This window comes from Aquarana catesbeiana, linkage group LG03 (genome assembly GCF_042186555.1).
Source record: "Aquarana catesbeiana isolate 2022-GZ linkage group LG03, ASM4218655v1, whole genome shotgun sequence".
NCBI lineage: Eukaryota > Metazoa > Chordata > Amphibia > Anura > Ranidae > Aquarana > Aquarana catesbeiana.
Genome location: NC_133326.1, coordinates 85627071 through 85644408, shown reverse-complemented (window position 1 = coordinate 85644408; position 17338 = coordinate 85627071). Strand labels below are relative to the sequence as shown.

Below are 17338 nucleotides of genomic sequence, written 5' to 3'. Positions count from 1 at the left end.
TACCGGCTCCTTCCTCCGCTATCCATCCTGACAGATCGAGCACGGAGGGGGACCGGAGGAGGAAATGGGGGACAGTCAGGGACGAACATTATGGTGCTGGGGGGGAGTTAAAATCACCGATCTCCCTGTATACAGTGCCTTGCAAAAGTATTCACCCCTTGGCATTTTTCGTGTTTTGTTGCCTCACAACCTGGAATTAACATGGATTGTTTGAGGATTTGCATAATTTAATTTAACCACTTGACCACTGGGCACTTAAACCCCCTTAATAACCAGACCAATTTTCAGCTTTTGGTGCTCTCACATTTTGAATGACAATTACTCAGTCATGCAACACTGTATCTAAATGAAATTTTTGTCCTTTTTTTCCACACAAATAGAGCTTTCTTTTGGTGGTATTTAATGGGATGTACTAAACTGCATATTGGGATGATGAGATGATTGGATTATTGGCTGCAATACTGAGAACTCTCACTAGATGTCAGTGTACCATATATACACATATATATGGTAATGACTCTGTTGTTTCTCAAAATATGTTATTCTTTACTGCAGTGCTTGATACAATGTTGCAAGAAGCAGTTGCTAATGTTTAACTCTTCACTTGCTGATATATATGCAGCTGTACAACAGTTGCTGATATATATGCAGCTGTACAACAGGATACAGAAGTAATATAAAAATTACATTTGACCTGTTTTTGATGGGAATATGGGTAGAATTATTATTGCTCATGGGGATTATTGGATGAATATCATGTTAACACCCGACAATGAACATATTTAATTAACAATAATAATATGCATATACTTTTTCTACATAGGGATTATGGGTGGAATATTGTAGTTAGACATACAAAGGAATATATTAAACCTACTTCTGATATAAATATGTATATAATTATTTTTCTACATGGGGATTATTGGTGGAATATTGTTTATAAATATACATAGCAACATATTAAACCCATTTCTGATGAGAAAATGCATATAATTATTTTTCTACATGGGGATTATTGGTGGAATATTGTTTAAAAATATACATAGCAACATATTAAACCCATTTCTAATGAGAATATGCATATAATTATATTTCTACATGTGGATTATTGGTGGAATATTGTTTATAAATATACATAGCAACATATTAAACCCATTTCTGATGAGAAAATGCATATAATTATTTTTCTACATGGGGATTATTGGTGGAATATTGTTTAAAAATATACATAGCAACATATTAAACCCATTTCTGATGAGAAAATGCATATAATTATTTTTCTACATGGGGATTATTGGTGGAATATTGTTTATAAATATACATAGCAACATATTAAACCCATTTATGATATGAATATGCATGTAATTATTTTTCTACATGGGGATTATTGGTGGAATATTGTTTATAAATATACATAGCAACATATTAAACCCATTTCTGATGAGAAAATGCATATAATTATTTTTCTACATGGGGATTATTGGTGGAATATTGTTTAAAAATATACATAGCAACATATTAAACCCATTTCTAATGAGAATATGCATATAATTATATTTCTACATGGGGATTATTGGTGGAATATTGTTTAAAAATATACATAGCAACATATTAAACCCATTTCTAATGAGAATATGCATATAATTATATTTCTACATGTGGATTATTGGTGGAATATTGTTTATAAATATACATAGCAACATATTAAACCCATTTCTAAAGAGAATATGCATAGAATGATTTTTCTACATGGGGATTATTGGTGGAATATTGTTTATAAATATACATAGCAACATATTAAACCCATTTCTAATGAGAATATGCATATAATTATATTTCTACATGTGGATTATTGGTGGAATATTGTTTATAAATATACATAGCAACATATTAAACCCATTTCTAATGAGAATATGCATATAATTATATTTCTACATGTGGATTATTGGTGGAATATTGTTTATAAATATACATAGCAACATATTAAACCCATTTCTGATGAGAAAATGCATATAATTATATTTCTACATGTGGATTATTGGTGGAATATTGTTTATAAATATACATAGCAACATATTAAACCCATTTATGATATGAATATGCATGTAATTCTTTTTCTACATGGGGATTATTGGTGGAATATTGTTTATAAATATACATAGCAACATATTAAACCCATTTCTAAAGAGAATATGCATATAATTATTTTTCTACATGGGGATTATTGGTGGAATATTGTTTAAAAATATACATAGCAACATATTAAACCCATTTCTAGTGAGAATATGCATATAATTATATTTCTACATGTGGATTATTAGTGGAATATTGTATATAAATATACATAGCAACATATTAAACCCATTTCTGATGAGAATATGCATATAATTATTTTTCTACATGGGGATTATTGGTGGAATATTGTTTATAAATATACATAGCAACATATTAAACCCATTTATGATATGAATATGCATGTAATTATTTTTCTACATGGGGATTATTGGTGGAATATTGTTTATAAATATACATAGCAACATATTAAACCCATTTCTGATGAGAAAATGCATATAATTATTTTTCTACATGGGGATTATTGGTGGAATATTGTTTAAAAATATACATAGCAACATATTAAACCCATTTCTAATGAGAATATGCATATAATTATATTTCTACATGGGGATTATTGGTGGAATATTGTTTATAAATATACATAGCAACATATTAAACCCATTTATGATATGAATATGCATGTAATTATTTTTCTACATGGGGATTATTGGTGGAATATTGTTTATAAATATACATAGCAACATATATGCATATTCTCATCAGAAATGAGTTTAATATGTTGCTATGTATATTTATAAGCAATATTCCACCAATAATCCCCATGTAGAATTATAATTATATGCATATTCTCATCAGAAATGGGTTTAATATGTTGCTATGTATATTTATAAAAAATATTCCACCAATAATCCCCATGTAGAAAAATAATTACATGCATCTTCATATCATAAATGGGTTTAATATGTTGCTATGTATATTTTTAAACAATATTCCACCAATAATCCCCATGTAGAAAAATAATTATATGCATCTTCATATCATAAATGGGTTTAATATGTTGCTATGTATATTTATAAACAATATTCCACCAATAATCCACATGTAGAAATATAATTATATGCATTTTCTCATCAGAAATGGGTTTAATATGTTGCTATGTATATTTATATACAATATTCCACCAATAATCCACATGTAGAAATATAATTATATGCATATTCTCATTAGAAATGGGTTTAATATGTTGCTATGTATATTTTTAAACAATATTCCACCAATAATCCCCATGTAGAAAAATAATTATATGCATATTCTCTTTAGAAATGGGTTTAATATGTTGCTATGTATATTTATAAACAATATTCCACCAATAATCCCCATGTAGAAAAATAATTACATGCATCTTCATATCATTAATGGGTTAAATATGTTGCCATGTATATTTATAAGCAATATTCCACCAATAATCCACATGTAGAATTATAATTATATGCATATTCTCTTTAGAAATGGGTTTAATATGTTGCTATGTATATTTATAAACAATATTCCACCAATAATCCCCATGTGGAAAAATAATTATATGCATATTCTCATCAGAAATGGGTTTAATATGCTGCTATGTATATTTATAAACAATATTCCACCAATAATCCCCATGTAGAAAAATAATTATATACATATTTATATCAGAAATAGGTTTAATATATTCCTTTTGTATGTATAACTACAATATTCCACCCATAATCCCTATGTAGAAAAAGTATATGCATATTATTATTGTTAATTAAATATGTTCATTGTCGGGTGTTAACATGATATTCCTCCAATAATCCCCATGAGCAATAATAATTCTACCCATATTCCCATCAAAAACAGGTCAAATGTAATTTTTATATTACTTCTGTATCCTGTTGTACAGCTGCATATATATCAGCAAGTGAAGAGTAAGAGCCGGTTCACACGGGGGCGACTTGTCAGGCGACCTAGCCGCCTGACAAGTCGCCTCCCGTTCTGTACAATGGAACCGTTCACTTAGAAGAAAGGTTCCTGTACTACTTTGGGGGCGACTTGCATAGACTTCTATACAGAAGTCGTCTTGCAAGTCGCCCCGGTAGTCGTGTGCAGGTCGCCTCGGTGAGGCGACCTTGCAAGTCGTGCTGCGTCTAGTGTGAACCGGCACTTAAACATTAGCAACTGCTTCTTGCAACATTGTATCAAGCACTGCAGTAAAGAATAACATATTTTGAGAAACAACGGAGTCATTGTCATATATATGTGTATATGGTACACTGACATCTAGTGAGAGTTCTCAGTATTGCAGCCAATAATCCAATCATCCCAATATGCAGTTTAGTACGTCCCGTATTTAATCACCGCTGGGTTCTTTATTTTTTGCGCTATAAAAGAAAAAAGACCGAAAAATCTGTAAAAAAAAATGCATTTTTCTTCATTTCTGTTATAAAATTTTGCAAATTAGTAATTTTTCTTCATATATTTTGGCCAAAATTTATACCGCTACATATCTTTGGTAAAAATAACCCAAATCGGTGGATATTATTTGGTCTTTGTGAAAGTTATAGAGTCCAAAAGCTATGGTGCCAATATCTGAAAATTGGTCACACCTGAAGTACTGACGGCCTATTTCATTTCTTGAGACCCTAACATGCCAGAAAAGTACAAATACCCCCCAAATGACCCCTTTTTGGAAAGAAGACATTCCAAGGTATTTAGAAAGATGCATGGTGAGTTTTTTGAAGTTGTCATTTTTTCCCACAATTCTTTGCAAAATCAAGTTTTTTTTTTTTTTTACTTTTTTTTTTTTTCACAAAATTGTCATATTAGCAGGTTATTTCTCACACACCGCATATGCATACCACAAATTACACCCCAAAACACATTCTGCTATAACTCCCGAGTATGGCGATACCACATGTGTGAGACTTTTACACAGCGTGGCCACATACAGAGGCCCAACATGCAGGGAGCACCTTTGGGCATTCTGGAGTGCCCAGGCCAATTCTGACATTTCTCTCCTACATGTAAAAATCATCATTTATTAGCTAGAAAATTACATAGAACCCCAAAACATTATATATATATATATATATATATATATATATATATATATATATATATATATATATATATATATATTTTTTTTTTTAGCAAAGACCCTAGAGAATACAATGGTGGTCATTGCAACTTTTTATCTCGCACGGTATTTGCGCAGCAATTTTATTTAACGCTTTTTTTTGGAAAAAAAACTGTTTCGTGGTTTAAAAAAACCAAAACACTAAAGTTAGCCCAATGTTTTTGCACAATGTGAAAGATAAAGTTACACAGAGTAAATAGATACCCAACATGTCACCTTTCAATATTGCACGCGCTTGTGGAATGGTGCCAAACGTCGCTACTCAAAAATCCCCATAGGCGACGCTTTAAAATTTTTTACTGGTTACATGTTTTGAGTTACAGAGGAGGTCTAGGGCCAAAATTATTGCTCTCGCTCTACCGATCGCAGCGATGCCTCACATGTGTGGTTTGAACACCATTTTCATATGTGGGCGGGACTTACGTATGCGTTCGCTTCTGCATGCGAGCACACAGGGACAGGGGCGCTTTAAATTTTTTTTTTTTTTTTAATTGTTCATTTTACTTTATTTATTTTAGTTTGGTGCTTTTTTCCCCCCAAAAAATTTTTTTGACCACTTTTATTCCTATTACAAGGAATGTAAACATCCCTTGTAATAGGAATATTGCATGACAAGTCCTCTTTACAGTGAGATATGGGGTCAATAAGACCCCACATCTCACCTCTAGGCTGGGAAGCCTGAAATAAAAAAAAAAAAAAAAGATCCTGGCTTCGATCGTAGCGGTGAGTCGGTAGAAGCACCGGAGGGCGGCGGGAGGGGGGGCATCCCCTCTCGCCTCCCGTAAGAATGATCAAGCAGTGGAACAGCCACTATGATCATTCTTATGGTGTAGGGAATCGCCGGCTGAAAAAGCTGATATCTGAATGATGCCTGTAGCTGCACCCTTCATTCAGATATCCCCGCACAAATTCAAGGACGTTGTATGACAGCCGGCGGGCGGGAAGTGGTTAAAACGCATTTTTTTTTTTTTTTTTTTTTTTTACACAAAGTTGTCCATTTATACAATATTTCTAACACATAGCATGTACATGCCAAAAATGACACCCCAAAATAGATTCTCCTACTCATCCTGAGTACGGCGATACCACATGTGTGAGACTTCCACAGCCTGGCCACAAACAGAGGCCGAGTACGACCGGGTATGGCTGGGTATGGCGTGGTATTGCTGAGTATGGCGTGGTATTGCTGAGTATGGCGTGGTATTGCCGAGTATGGCGTGGTATTGCCGAGTATGGCGTGGTATTGCCGAGTATGGCGTGGTATTGCCGAGTATGGCGTGGTATTGCCGAGTATGGCGTGGTATTGCCGAGTATGGCGTGGTATTGCCGAGTATTGCAGAGTATGGCGTGGCGCCATTGCCGAGTATGGCGTGGCGCCATTGCCGAGTATGGCGTGGCGCCATTGCCGAGTATGGCGTGGCGCCATTGCCGAGTATGGCGTGGCGCCATTGCCGAGTATGGCGTGGCGCCATTGCCGAGTATGGCGTGGCGCCATTGCCGAGTATGGCGTGGCGCCATTGCCGAGTATGGCGTGGCGCCATTGCCGAGTATGGCGTGGCGCCATTGCCGAGTATGGCGTGGCGCCATTGCCGAGTATGGCGTGGCGCCATTGCCGAGTATGGCGTGGTATTGCCGAGTATGGCGTGGTATTGCCGAGTATGGCGTGGTATTGCCGAGTATGGCGTGGTATTGCCGAGTATTGCAGAGTATGGCTGGGTACGGCGGGGTTTTGCAGGGTACTGTGGGGTTTTGCAGAGTACGGCAGGGTATTGCAGAGTACGGCGGGGCATTGCAGATTACGGCGGGGCATTGCAGATTACGGCGGGGCATTGCAGAGTACGGCGGGGCATTGCATTGTATTGCACAGCATTGCAGGGCATTGCAGTGTAATGAGGGATGGCTGAGCATGGATGGATGGATGGCTGGATGTCACTGTGCAGCGCTGTGGGCACTACACATTCAGCCCACAGCGCTGCAGCCATCCATCCATCCCCCTCTCCGTTCGCAGTGTACCGATCGGTACACAGGAGGGGAGGAGAGGAACCGGCGTCATCAGATGACGCCGGTTTGTTTACATTGACGGAGCGATCACATGGTAAACGGCCGCGATCAGCGGCCATTTACCGGGATCCGTGATGCGCCGGGTCCGCGTCCCAGGGGGCGCGCGAGAGGGGAATTCTGGGAGGACGTCATATGACGTCCTCCCAGAGTTAAGCAACCGCCCTGCAGCCGTCATTCGGCTATGGGCCGGTTGTTAAGTGGTTAAAGAACATGCCCACAACTTTGAAGATGTTTTTTTTTTATATTTTTTTATTGTGAAGCAAACAACAAATAGGACAAAATAACAGAAAAAGTCATAACTATTCACCCCCCTAAAGTCAATACTTTGTAGAGCCACCTTTTGCGGCTATCACAGCTCCAAGTCACTTTGGATAAGTCTCTATGAGCTTGCCACATCTTTCCACTGGGATTTTTGCCCATTACAAGTACAAGTACTCGGGCAAATGCTCGGTGCAACTGTGAGGGTAAATCCACTTTTGTGGGGAAATAAAATAGCCAATAAAGAAAAAATAATATGGCGTATACATTTGGGAGACAAGTCATATTGTAATTGAATGTCGTTTAAAAATTACCTTTTCTTTTCAATCTGCAGCTCTGTAATTTTCTGAAAATGCAATGCGATATGGATACCTGTACAGAATGCCCCCCAGACATGTCTTTGTGTAATTGGCTCATTGATGTTCCCAGAAGTCTACACTACGATACAAATCAGATTTCAGGCATGCCCTGCAAAAAAAGGTCATTTTTGGTGAGATACTTCCAATAGGAAATCACATCTAAAGGGATGCAGGCCCAGCAGCTTTCCTCATTAGAGCCCTGCAGGTACACAGCTGATTGATAATCATGAAACCGCTCCCATTAGATTCCCTTTCCCACATCGACACTGACAAGCAAACAGGGATTTCTTCTGAATAACAAAAGGTTGGAATCTGCAACAAAGTTTGTTAAAACCCTTGTAATGTATATACTGTGGATCACCCAGAGGGAAGTTTTTTTTTAAGAAAAGTGGAGTTACACTTTAATGCTTTTCAGGGGAGCAGGACTGTGGTCATTAAGGCTTAATGTACACAGGACGTTTTTTCAACCTCTCCTGAACGATTTAACTTGACAGATAAAAACCCAGGTTTAAAACATCCGTTTTGCCATGTTTACATGCTGCGTTTAGCCGCGGTTTGCCTAGTTTTGCCGCGTTTGTGTTTAGAAGCGTTTGAAAAAAACATTTTTCTTCTTTTTTCTAAATAGCCAAAAATGAAAAACGCCTATAAACAAAACACGGCTAAACGCCGGTACCCGCGTTTGGCGTCTGTAACGTTGGAAACTTCGGCATCTGAAGGCCTAAGGCCTCATGTACACTGCTGCTGCTAAACGGACGTTCAGAGAATGCATTAAGGTGAAAAACCATGAGGGTTTACAACCCCTTTAAGAAGCTAGTGGCTGGTTCAAATAACCAGTGTAAATAGGAATATTACATATCAGAATTGCTGGACTTTTTGTTTTCTTCACTGATTCAGTGCAGTGGATATCAAAATACTTTGTTATAGAGATGAGCAGTGTTTTACATTTGCATGGAAGCAACTGTTCTGTTCTGCTTGAACTTACTGTTTGTATTTTTTTCTGTTTAGCAAGAAGTTGACAAGTTTACAGATCTTGAGAAACTCTACCTCTACCTCCAACTGCCTTCTGGTCCTAGCAATGCAGAGAAAAGGTGTGGATCTGTTTAGTATTTTGATTATAATGTTTAATGCCATCTCAGGCTGTTTCTAACATGTCCTTTTTGGTTCCAGATGTTTGGAAGAGAACATTCAATATGCTATTTTCCTTTACTCACACTTCCTTCATCTTAGTTTGCAGAAAAAAAAGCACCCTGGCAAAAGCAAATAAAAGGGTGCTCATAGACTTAAAGTGGTGTAATGTGATCCCTCGCGCTAAATTGAGTGTATAGGTTGTGTGAATGTTTCTATACAGAGCTTGGCCTATATATGTGTAAAATAATGCAAATGAACGGTGATGATGTCTCTATGGATAGCAGCAAAATTTACAGTGTTCACTTTCACTCAGCATAAATATAATAAAAATTGATTTTGCGCTATAAAAATCTATCACCTCAGAGTAAAGTGCATACAATAATACAAAATCACTAACCGTGCAGTGTCTAAAAGTGCTCCATAGTGCAATAATATATCAAGGTGCTATGTGCATCAAGGTGAAAAATCAATGACAATGCAAATGAAAAACGTTAAAAATAATCAAAAATTCATAATGTGCATCAAAGTCTATATTGTGCTGTTCCACTAGGGTCATTCAGTGAAGGTAAAAAGTGATATTAATCTTGGGTTTTCTAATCCGGTGGCACCGGGCTCTCTAGACTCTCACCTTGAGTAAAATTATTAGGGGCATTGAAACCAGGTTCTTTGTGATATGGTGATGTGGAAGTAAAGCTTCTCTGATGTTGCAGCGATCTCTCTGCTTGACAGTACCTGCGATTTGTAAGAACAAAGAGGGTTGCCCACCTGGGCTCCACCGGTCCGGTGGTATAAACGGGAAGGGGAGAGAGAAAAGATGCCTCCGATGGTGTAGTAAGTTTAAAACAACTGAAGTCACGGGCGGTGACGTAACGCGTAGGGCGTGGCCGAGCATAGACGAAACCGGAAACTAGTAAGGAGGCGTCTCCAACGCCGCTTCTCAACTCTTTTACCTTTAATGCTGTTTTTAACTTGTTTACATGTAAGAGACCACTTGAATTTTTAATAAATAGCCAGTTGTTTTAAACTTACTACACCATCGGAGGCATCTTTTCTCTCTCCCCTTCCCGTTTATACCACCGGACCGGTGGAGCCCAGGTGGGCAACCCTCTTTGTTCTTACAAATTGCAGGTACTGTCAAGCAGAGAGATCGCTGCAACATCAGAGAAGCTTTACTTCCACATCACCATATCACAAAGAACAAAGAATCTGGTTTCAATGCCCCTAATAATTTTACTCAAGGTGAGAGTCTAGAGAGCCCGGTGCCACCGGATTAGAAAACCCAAGATTAATATCACTTTTTACCTTCACTGAATGACCCTAGTGGAACAGCACAATATAGACTTTGATGCACATTATGAATTTTTGATTATTTTTAACGTTTTTCATTTGCATTGTCATTGATTTTTCACCTTGATGCACATAGCACCTTGATATATTATTGCACTATGGAGCACTTTTAGACACTGCACGGTTAGTGATTTTGTATTATTGTATGCACTTTACTCTGAGGTGATAGATTTTTATAGCGCAAAATCAATTTTTATTATACATAGACTTAAAGTGTTTGTTAAGGCACAAATCACTGCCAGCCCCTCTATTATACTCAGGCATTCCAAACTGTATATGTCTTTTCTTAAAACGAGGCTTGTAAATACCTATTTAGAGCGATCTTCAAGCCGTTCACGTGACTCGCGACCAGTTTTCAGCTTTGATACATGGCTTCTGCAGGAGGTGCCGAGATCTCCCTCTGATGTCATCCGGGTAGATCACATGGCCGCTCAGCCCTTCCCGCAGAAGCTCTGTCTCGGAGATGTAAAGTGGCCATGAGTCACGTGAACGCCCTGAAGATAGCTCTAGATAGGTATTTACAGGCCTTGTTTTTAGAAAAGACATATACAGTGTGGTATGCCTGAGTATCATAGAGGGGCTGGCATTGACCATTGTAAGTTTTTGGTTTCTACTAATAGCGGCGGGGGGCGGGGACAGAGACACACAACACGGAGCTGACAGGCGGGGAGGAGGGGTTGAGGGGGAGAGAGGAGAGCTGAGAGCCACGCTGCGGATGACGGAGGGACGTACTCTGACCAAGGTGGTCAGGGCTCAGCAGCCCTGATTATCGTGGTTGGTTCAGAGAGGGGGATACAGGAAGTGGCAGGTTCAGCCAGGTTTTTTACAGTTTAGAGAGAAGCATATTACACAGCACAAGCATTGAGCTGTTTAATCTGCTTTAAGGGACCCGAATCTCTATTTATTTATTTTTGGGTTAACAAACACTTTATAGGAGAAGTACAGCCAAAGCTCCTTGGCTGTACTTCTCCTGTGCATCACAGAAGTGCAGTTCGTTCTTCACCTTTTTGACCTGTTTTCAGCAGAGAGCTGAAGTCTGCTGTCGTCACAGAACCGATCCAGGCTCAGACAAGATTGCCACCATGTGGTCGGGATCTGCCCACATGCCTGGGCCGGCATCGGGCTCAGCCTCACAGCGAACCGCTCCCGCCCCCTCCACAGTCCAGAGCTACAGTGAGTGCAGATGGGGGGCAGACCAGAGACCGGTGACTGACAGTCACCAGCTCTCTGCTCACGGAGCTGTGAGAACCTAGCGATCAGCGAAGTGTGAGTGCTTGAGTCGGCGGGGGACAGATGCAGCATCCACCTAAAAAAAATCTCATACTTCTTTGAAGACAATGGTCTGGAAAAAAATATACATATATATAAAAAAAATATATATCCCCCCCCCCCCCAAAACATACTTACCTAGGTGGATGCAGCATCGGTCCCCCGCTAGCTCTAACACTGAGAACCGATCGATCAAACACCGCCGACCGCTTAGTTCTCAGGGCTCCTTGAGCAAAGAGCTGGTGACTGCCAGTCAGCAGCTCTCTGTCCTGCCCCCTTCAGCAGCCCGCTGAGAGGCTGAGCCAGGTGCCAATCCAGGCATGTGGGCGGATTCCAACCTCATTGTCGTTATCGTGCCCGAGCCTTGACTGTCTCTGTGACTGCTTCAGCCCGCTGTCTGCTGAAAACGGGTCACAGGGGTGCAGAACCAACTGCACTCCTGTGATCTAAAGGAGAAGTACAGCCAAATGAGCTTTGGCTGTATTTCTCCTTTAAGTTGAACACTCATTCCTCTTAAAAAGATTGTTCACAGTAAGCATATTTTATAGATTAATGTCCCCAGGACAATCAGTCTGTACTGTTGGAGTTTTTGTTTATTTTCCTATAGACAAAGTCTTTTTATATGTCTATTTTTACTTCTTATGAAAATTGAATGATCATACCAAATATTAATGCTCATTTCCTGTACCCTGGAGTATCCTTTTCTTATCAGTCACTGTAACACTATAACTGTATTTTCAAAACAAGCATTCTCTCTGGTGAATGAGCCCATTGCTGTTTGTAGAAAGATCTTTTGTACAGAACAACAATCTTTTTATGTCTACAAATACTTAGACTTCTCAACCGACAGATCACTAGCTAGTATTTGCCTTTTGTGAGATAATACTGGTGTTGGAGTTACTTTTGTGTATATAGGGCTTTGTTCACACCTTTGCTATGTGGAAAGGCAAAAACGTGTGCTCACCATTGGGATGCCATAGTGTCATTAATTCCACATGTGTTGCAGAACACCACAAGGCAATGTAATGCACTACCTGCATAAAAAAGAAATACAATCATCTTTTTTTTTTTTTTTTTTTTTTTTTTTAAGTATGGCGTATTAGGCAGCCCATTCAAATGAATCAGCTGCCCTAAGACAACACAGGTTAATGCACCTCAAAGGGCTGAATCTAGCCTAAATGCACAAGTTCTGTTCACCAGAAATATTGTAGTTGGAAGTGCAGCTGTCTTAAAGAGGAACTCTGGCCGACATCCCCATTTTTTTTTTTTTGGCCCCATTTTACCTGATGGTGGTATCTGCACATTTCAGATACTCACCTATCCAGTGGATCCAGCATTGTCCTGCTGAGATCCTTTCATGCCTGGCCAGTGCTTCATCCGGCGCCGCCATGTTTTCTCTGATGTCAGTGAGAGGCCCGCTGACTCTTCCTGGTTCAGGGGGCGGGCCTCTCATTGACGCGCTGATAGGCCCGCCCCCTCCTCCCATTCTTGAATGAAAGGCTATGCCTCCTGGGATATGTGATGTGCATATGGGGGCGGGCGGACTTTAGATAATAGTTTAGAATAGTTTTCTGTATGTAGCGGGCACCTACTTTTATGTAGGTGACCTTTTTGTTAGCTTACAATTTCAGGTAAATTTAGGCAGGCTTGTACCATATAGCAGGCCTGTTTGTTTATTTGGGATCTGAGTGACAGGTAGTTTGTGTGCGAGTTCTGGCCAATGATTAATTTGTTTGGCAGGAGTCGGGACTCTCATATAAAAGCCGGGACACATGGTGGGGAACAGGCACCCGTAGAGGAGTAGATGACATCGTACAGCATGTAATCGCTGGTGTCGTTGGCCGCCCCTGCGGGGAAGGGAGCGTGCCAGAAAAGCGGAAGGGGAACAAAGAATCATTGCAGAAGTAGCAACTAAGCGGAAGGGAACTGGGCGATCGATCGTTTGAGTGGCACATGGACTATTGATCACGTGAGTGAAAGCCCAAGGGAAGGATATTGCCAGAGGCTGAGGGATGTTGGTACGCAAGTCAGGGAGACAGGTGGTGATGGCCTGTGACTTTGGGTTCAACAATGCCCCGGGATTCCAATCAGTCAAGCGGGAGGAGTTATTCAGAGTGACTTTTCTTTAGCTCAACTTGGAAGTACCATGCAGATGGGAAGTAGTGGTAAAGAGGTAGCGGTAAAGCTATTAGTACACATATAGAGATACAGACTGTTCTTGAAAAGTTCTGCAGATGAAGAAGTTATTCAGAGTGACTCTTTATCAATTATTCTCTATCAAATCTACTTCCATCTTCCCCGATGAAGAAATCACATAGTGATTTCCTATTATCCGCAATGATGCTAGGTCTTTGCATGAGAGGCAAAGAAAAGACTACACAGCAACAAAAGAGCATCTCAAAAGAAACCCTTCTCCAATCCCAGTTCATGTTACTTAATAAAAGCAAGAGAAAAATGCAATATGGACTGTTTTTGATTGTATGGGCTGCGATGGGTCCAGTGGTAAACGTGAATTACTGATATAATAATTAATCAGCCGCTCCTTCGGAGGTAAGCGCTCCATGTATAAACATGATCACTTTGCAATCTTATTTATGCCTGTGAACAACTGTCATTCCATATCTGTAGACATCTAATACAAGTGGTATGGTGTGGAGGCAGAAAGACTCACTAATGTAAAGCAAAACCTTGAAACAAATTAGCAAATGCTTTTCATTTTTTTTTTAATGTTTTGTTTTTTGCTCAGCTGAACTGATGGTGAAATATCAGGATCGTATTTCCTCTACTGTATACATTTACATATTTTATTACCAGAATTTATCTCACTCAAGGTACAGAATGGGATTTACTACCCAGATCCAGAACCGAATGTGGGCAGATGGCTGTTTTGAGCTTCATGCTAAGTGATATCGTTTTGCAGATATTTCTGTTAGAATGGCGATTTGTTTTGTAAGATAAACTTTGTGTGAAAGTTTTTAAAGGTTTTGAATCTTTAAAATGTTTAAAGCAGAGCTCTCTGTGTGTAAATGTACTGCCGTCATCCCGTCTGCACAAGGTGTCAGAACAACTGAGTGAATCTATCATGAAAATTATACGGGGAAATGCCAGTTCCTTGGCTATGCAAATCCTTAGGCGTCAGTTTGTTTTAAGTTTGGTGTGAAAGTGTGAAGACCAGGGTTCTGATTTCAGTCTCTATAGTCAATCATTTACAGTGCCTTGAAAAAGTATTCATAGCCCTTGAAATTTTCATCATTTTGTCATGTTACAAGCAAAAACATGAATTATTTTTTCAGGATTTTATATGATAGACCAACACAAAGTGACACATAATTGTGCAGTTGAAGGAAAATGATAAATGGTTTTCAAACATTTTTACAAAGAAATATGTGAAAAGTGTAGCGTGCATTTGTATTCAGCCCCCCTGAGCCAATACTTTGTAGAACCACCTTTTACTGCAATTACAGCTGCAAGTCTTTTTGTGTATGTCTCTACCAGCTTTGCACATCTAGAAACTAAAATTTTTGCCCATTCTTTTTTGCAAAATAGCTCAAGCTCTGTCAGATTGGATGGAGAGCCTCTGTGAACAGCAATTTTCAAGTCTTGCCACAGATTCTCAATTATTTTTAGGTCTGGGATTTGACTGGGCCATTCTAACACATGAATATGCTTTGATCTAAACCAGGGGTGTCCAACTCAATTTCATCGTGGGCCCCATCAGTATTATGATTGTCCTCAAAAGGGCCGGTTGTATCTGTAATATTAGATGTCCAGCGCATCCCCTCCCCTTACATTAGATGTCAAGAGCCACCCCACCATCAGAAGTTGAGTCCTCTACTCTCCCTAACATCACAGTGCACCCCCTTTCCTTATTCTGCTGCTGGGAAGAAGCTTGATGCATTGCTTGAAAGCAGAAAGTAGAGGTCTGGAGGAGGACCAGATAAGGGCTGGAGCTCTTCTGCAGCTGCTGGAGAGGTGCGAGGGTCATATGAAATGGCCTGGAGGGCCAGATTCGGCACGCGGGCCTTGTGTTTGACACCTGTGATCTAAACCATTCCATTGAAACTCTGGCTGTATGTTTAGGACCATTGTACTGCTGGATTGTGAACCTTCGCCCAGGGGTGGATCCAGAGTCTAGTCTCTGGAGGGGCACTGCCAGAAAATACCTGTACGCCATTTCATGCAATAGCCAGCGAAGGCGAGCAGGCTGATTGGCTAGAGGGGGAGCCAATCAGCGGGTCTGGCGGAAGCGATTGCCTCCGGCCACCCACGATCACTCCCCACAGAGATGGAATGGCGGTCTGCCAATGTAAACAAGGCAGACCGCCGTTCTGTCAGAGATGAACCGAGTGATCTTCTGTTCCCAAATAACCACGAACACTGATCACGCTGTTCATCTAGTGAATCCATTCCCCACAGTTAGCAAGCACCCCTTAGGGACACAGTTAACCCTTTAATTGTTGATGTTAACCCCTTCCCAACCAGTGTCATTAATACAGTCAAGGGTGCATATTTCTTTTTCATACATCATGGGACACAGAGTCAGGCTAATATTCATTACCTGCTGGGTTATACTTCATCATTAGGTGAATAAACACTGTTAGACCAAAGGTCTTTAGTCAGGAAGTGATCCCCTATATAACCCCTCCCATACAGGAAGCACTTCAGTTTTTTACCAGTGTCTGCAAGGTGGATGGCACGGTTTGTTTGAGTTCTCAGTACAGTAGGTATACAGGTGACCTTTCAGTTCTAATCCCACAACGGTTCCAAAAATGAATCAAGGGATTGACCAATCGGATCCATTTGACACAGGCTTTTATGCTTAGATAAATGGTACCCGAGCCTTGCAAGAAGTCTCAAGATCCTGCGAGGTTTTGCCTGTAATGTGGCCTCCGGGCGCTGAACCCTGTGGAGTGGAAATCCTGGACACTACAGCGCTTAGGCATTTCCTGCAGGGTGCTGTACAGGTCCAAGGGAGTGGACCCTAAACATGAAAGGGTACCCAGTCCTTGAAGGTCCTAGTGAACCGCTGTGAAGGGTGAAGATTGGGCCCTTAGTTTCTAAGTAGCCCTGCGCCTGGACGGGTAAGTGAAACCCCTTTATTCTATTATTGTGGGGTGACCCAGTGATTGTAACAATTGGTCAAACTAGGTAAAGGCTGGACACTTGTGTGCGGTGACCATACAGGGGAGTTCTGGGCTAGTTGTGGATGTTTGCAAAGTGTACCTTTTTTTTTTTTTTTTTGGCGCATGAAGGTGCGCCATTTTGCCTTGGTTCGCCATGGCGCACGTGCGTTTGCAAGAGCGCCGTTGGGCTCAGCAGTTTGTTTGGCGGCCATGGCGCACGCGGCTTTGCCCACACATGTGCTGTAGCCTTTATCTAGGCGCACGAAGATTTGCGTCGTACGCGAATACAGTCACACCCGCTCGCCGGGACTGCACACATGCGTGTGCACACACGCATAGAACGTTCCGACGCACACCCAACTTATTTAAGCTGCGCAGGCCAAGCATGTGGTGCTTTGAGAAGGCAGCTGTGGGACACAGAGCAGGCTCTGAACAAACACTTGCAGTGGTTAATTTTTCCTTACCCGGGTCACGTGAGCCACCAGGTGTTGCTTGGCAGGCCAAAGGTGCTTAGCAGGATTGTTGCATAGTGGCTTGTTGAGCCCTATTAAAGGGTCTCCCTT

The 17338-nt window shown here is 40.4% G+C and overlaps 1 protein-coding gene across 1 annotated transcript in view; it reads left to right on the top strand.

Moving 5' to 3' along the window:
• Window positions 1-17338, top strand: part of RFX7 (regulatory factor X7) — a 215067-nt gene that overhangs the window by 131824 nt on the left and 65905 nt on the right. The window contains exon 3 of the mRNA XM_073618774.1: window positions 8914-8996. Coding sequence (XP_073474875.1) covers window positions 8914-8996 — 83 coding nt within the window. The remainder of the gene's footprint in view (window positions 1-8913; window positions 8997-17338) is intronic.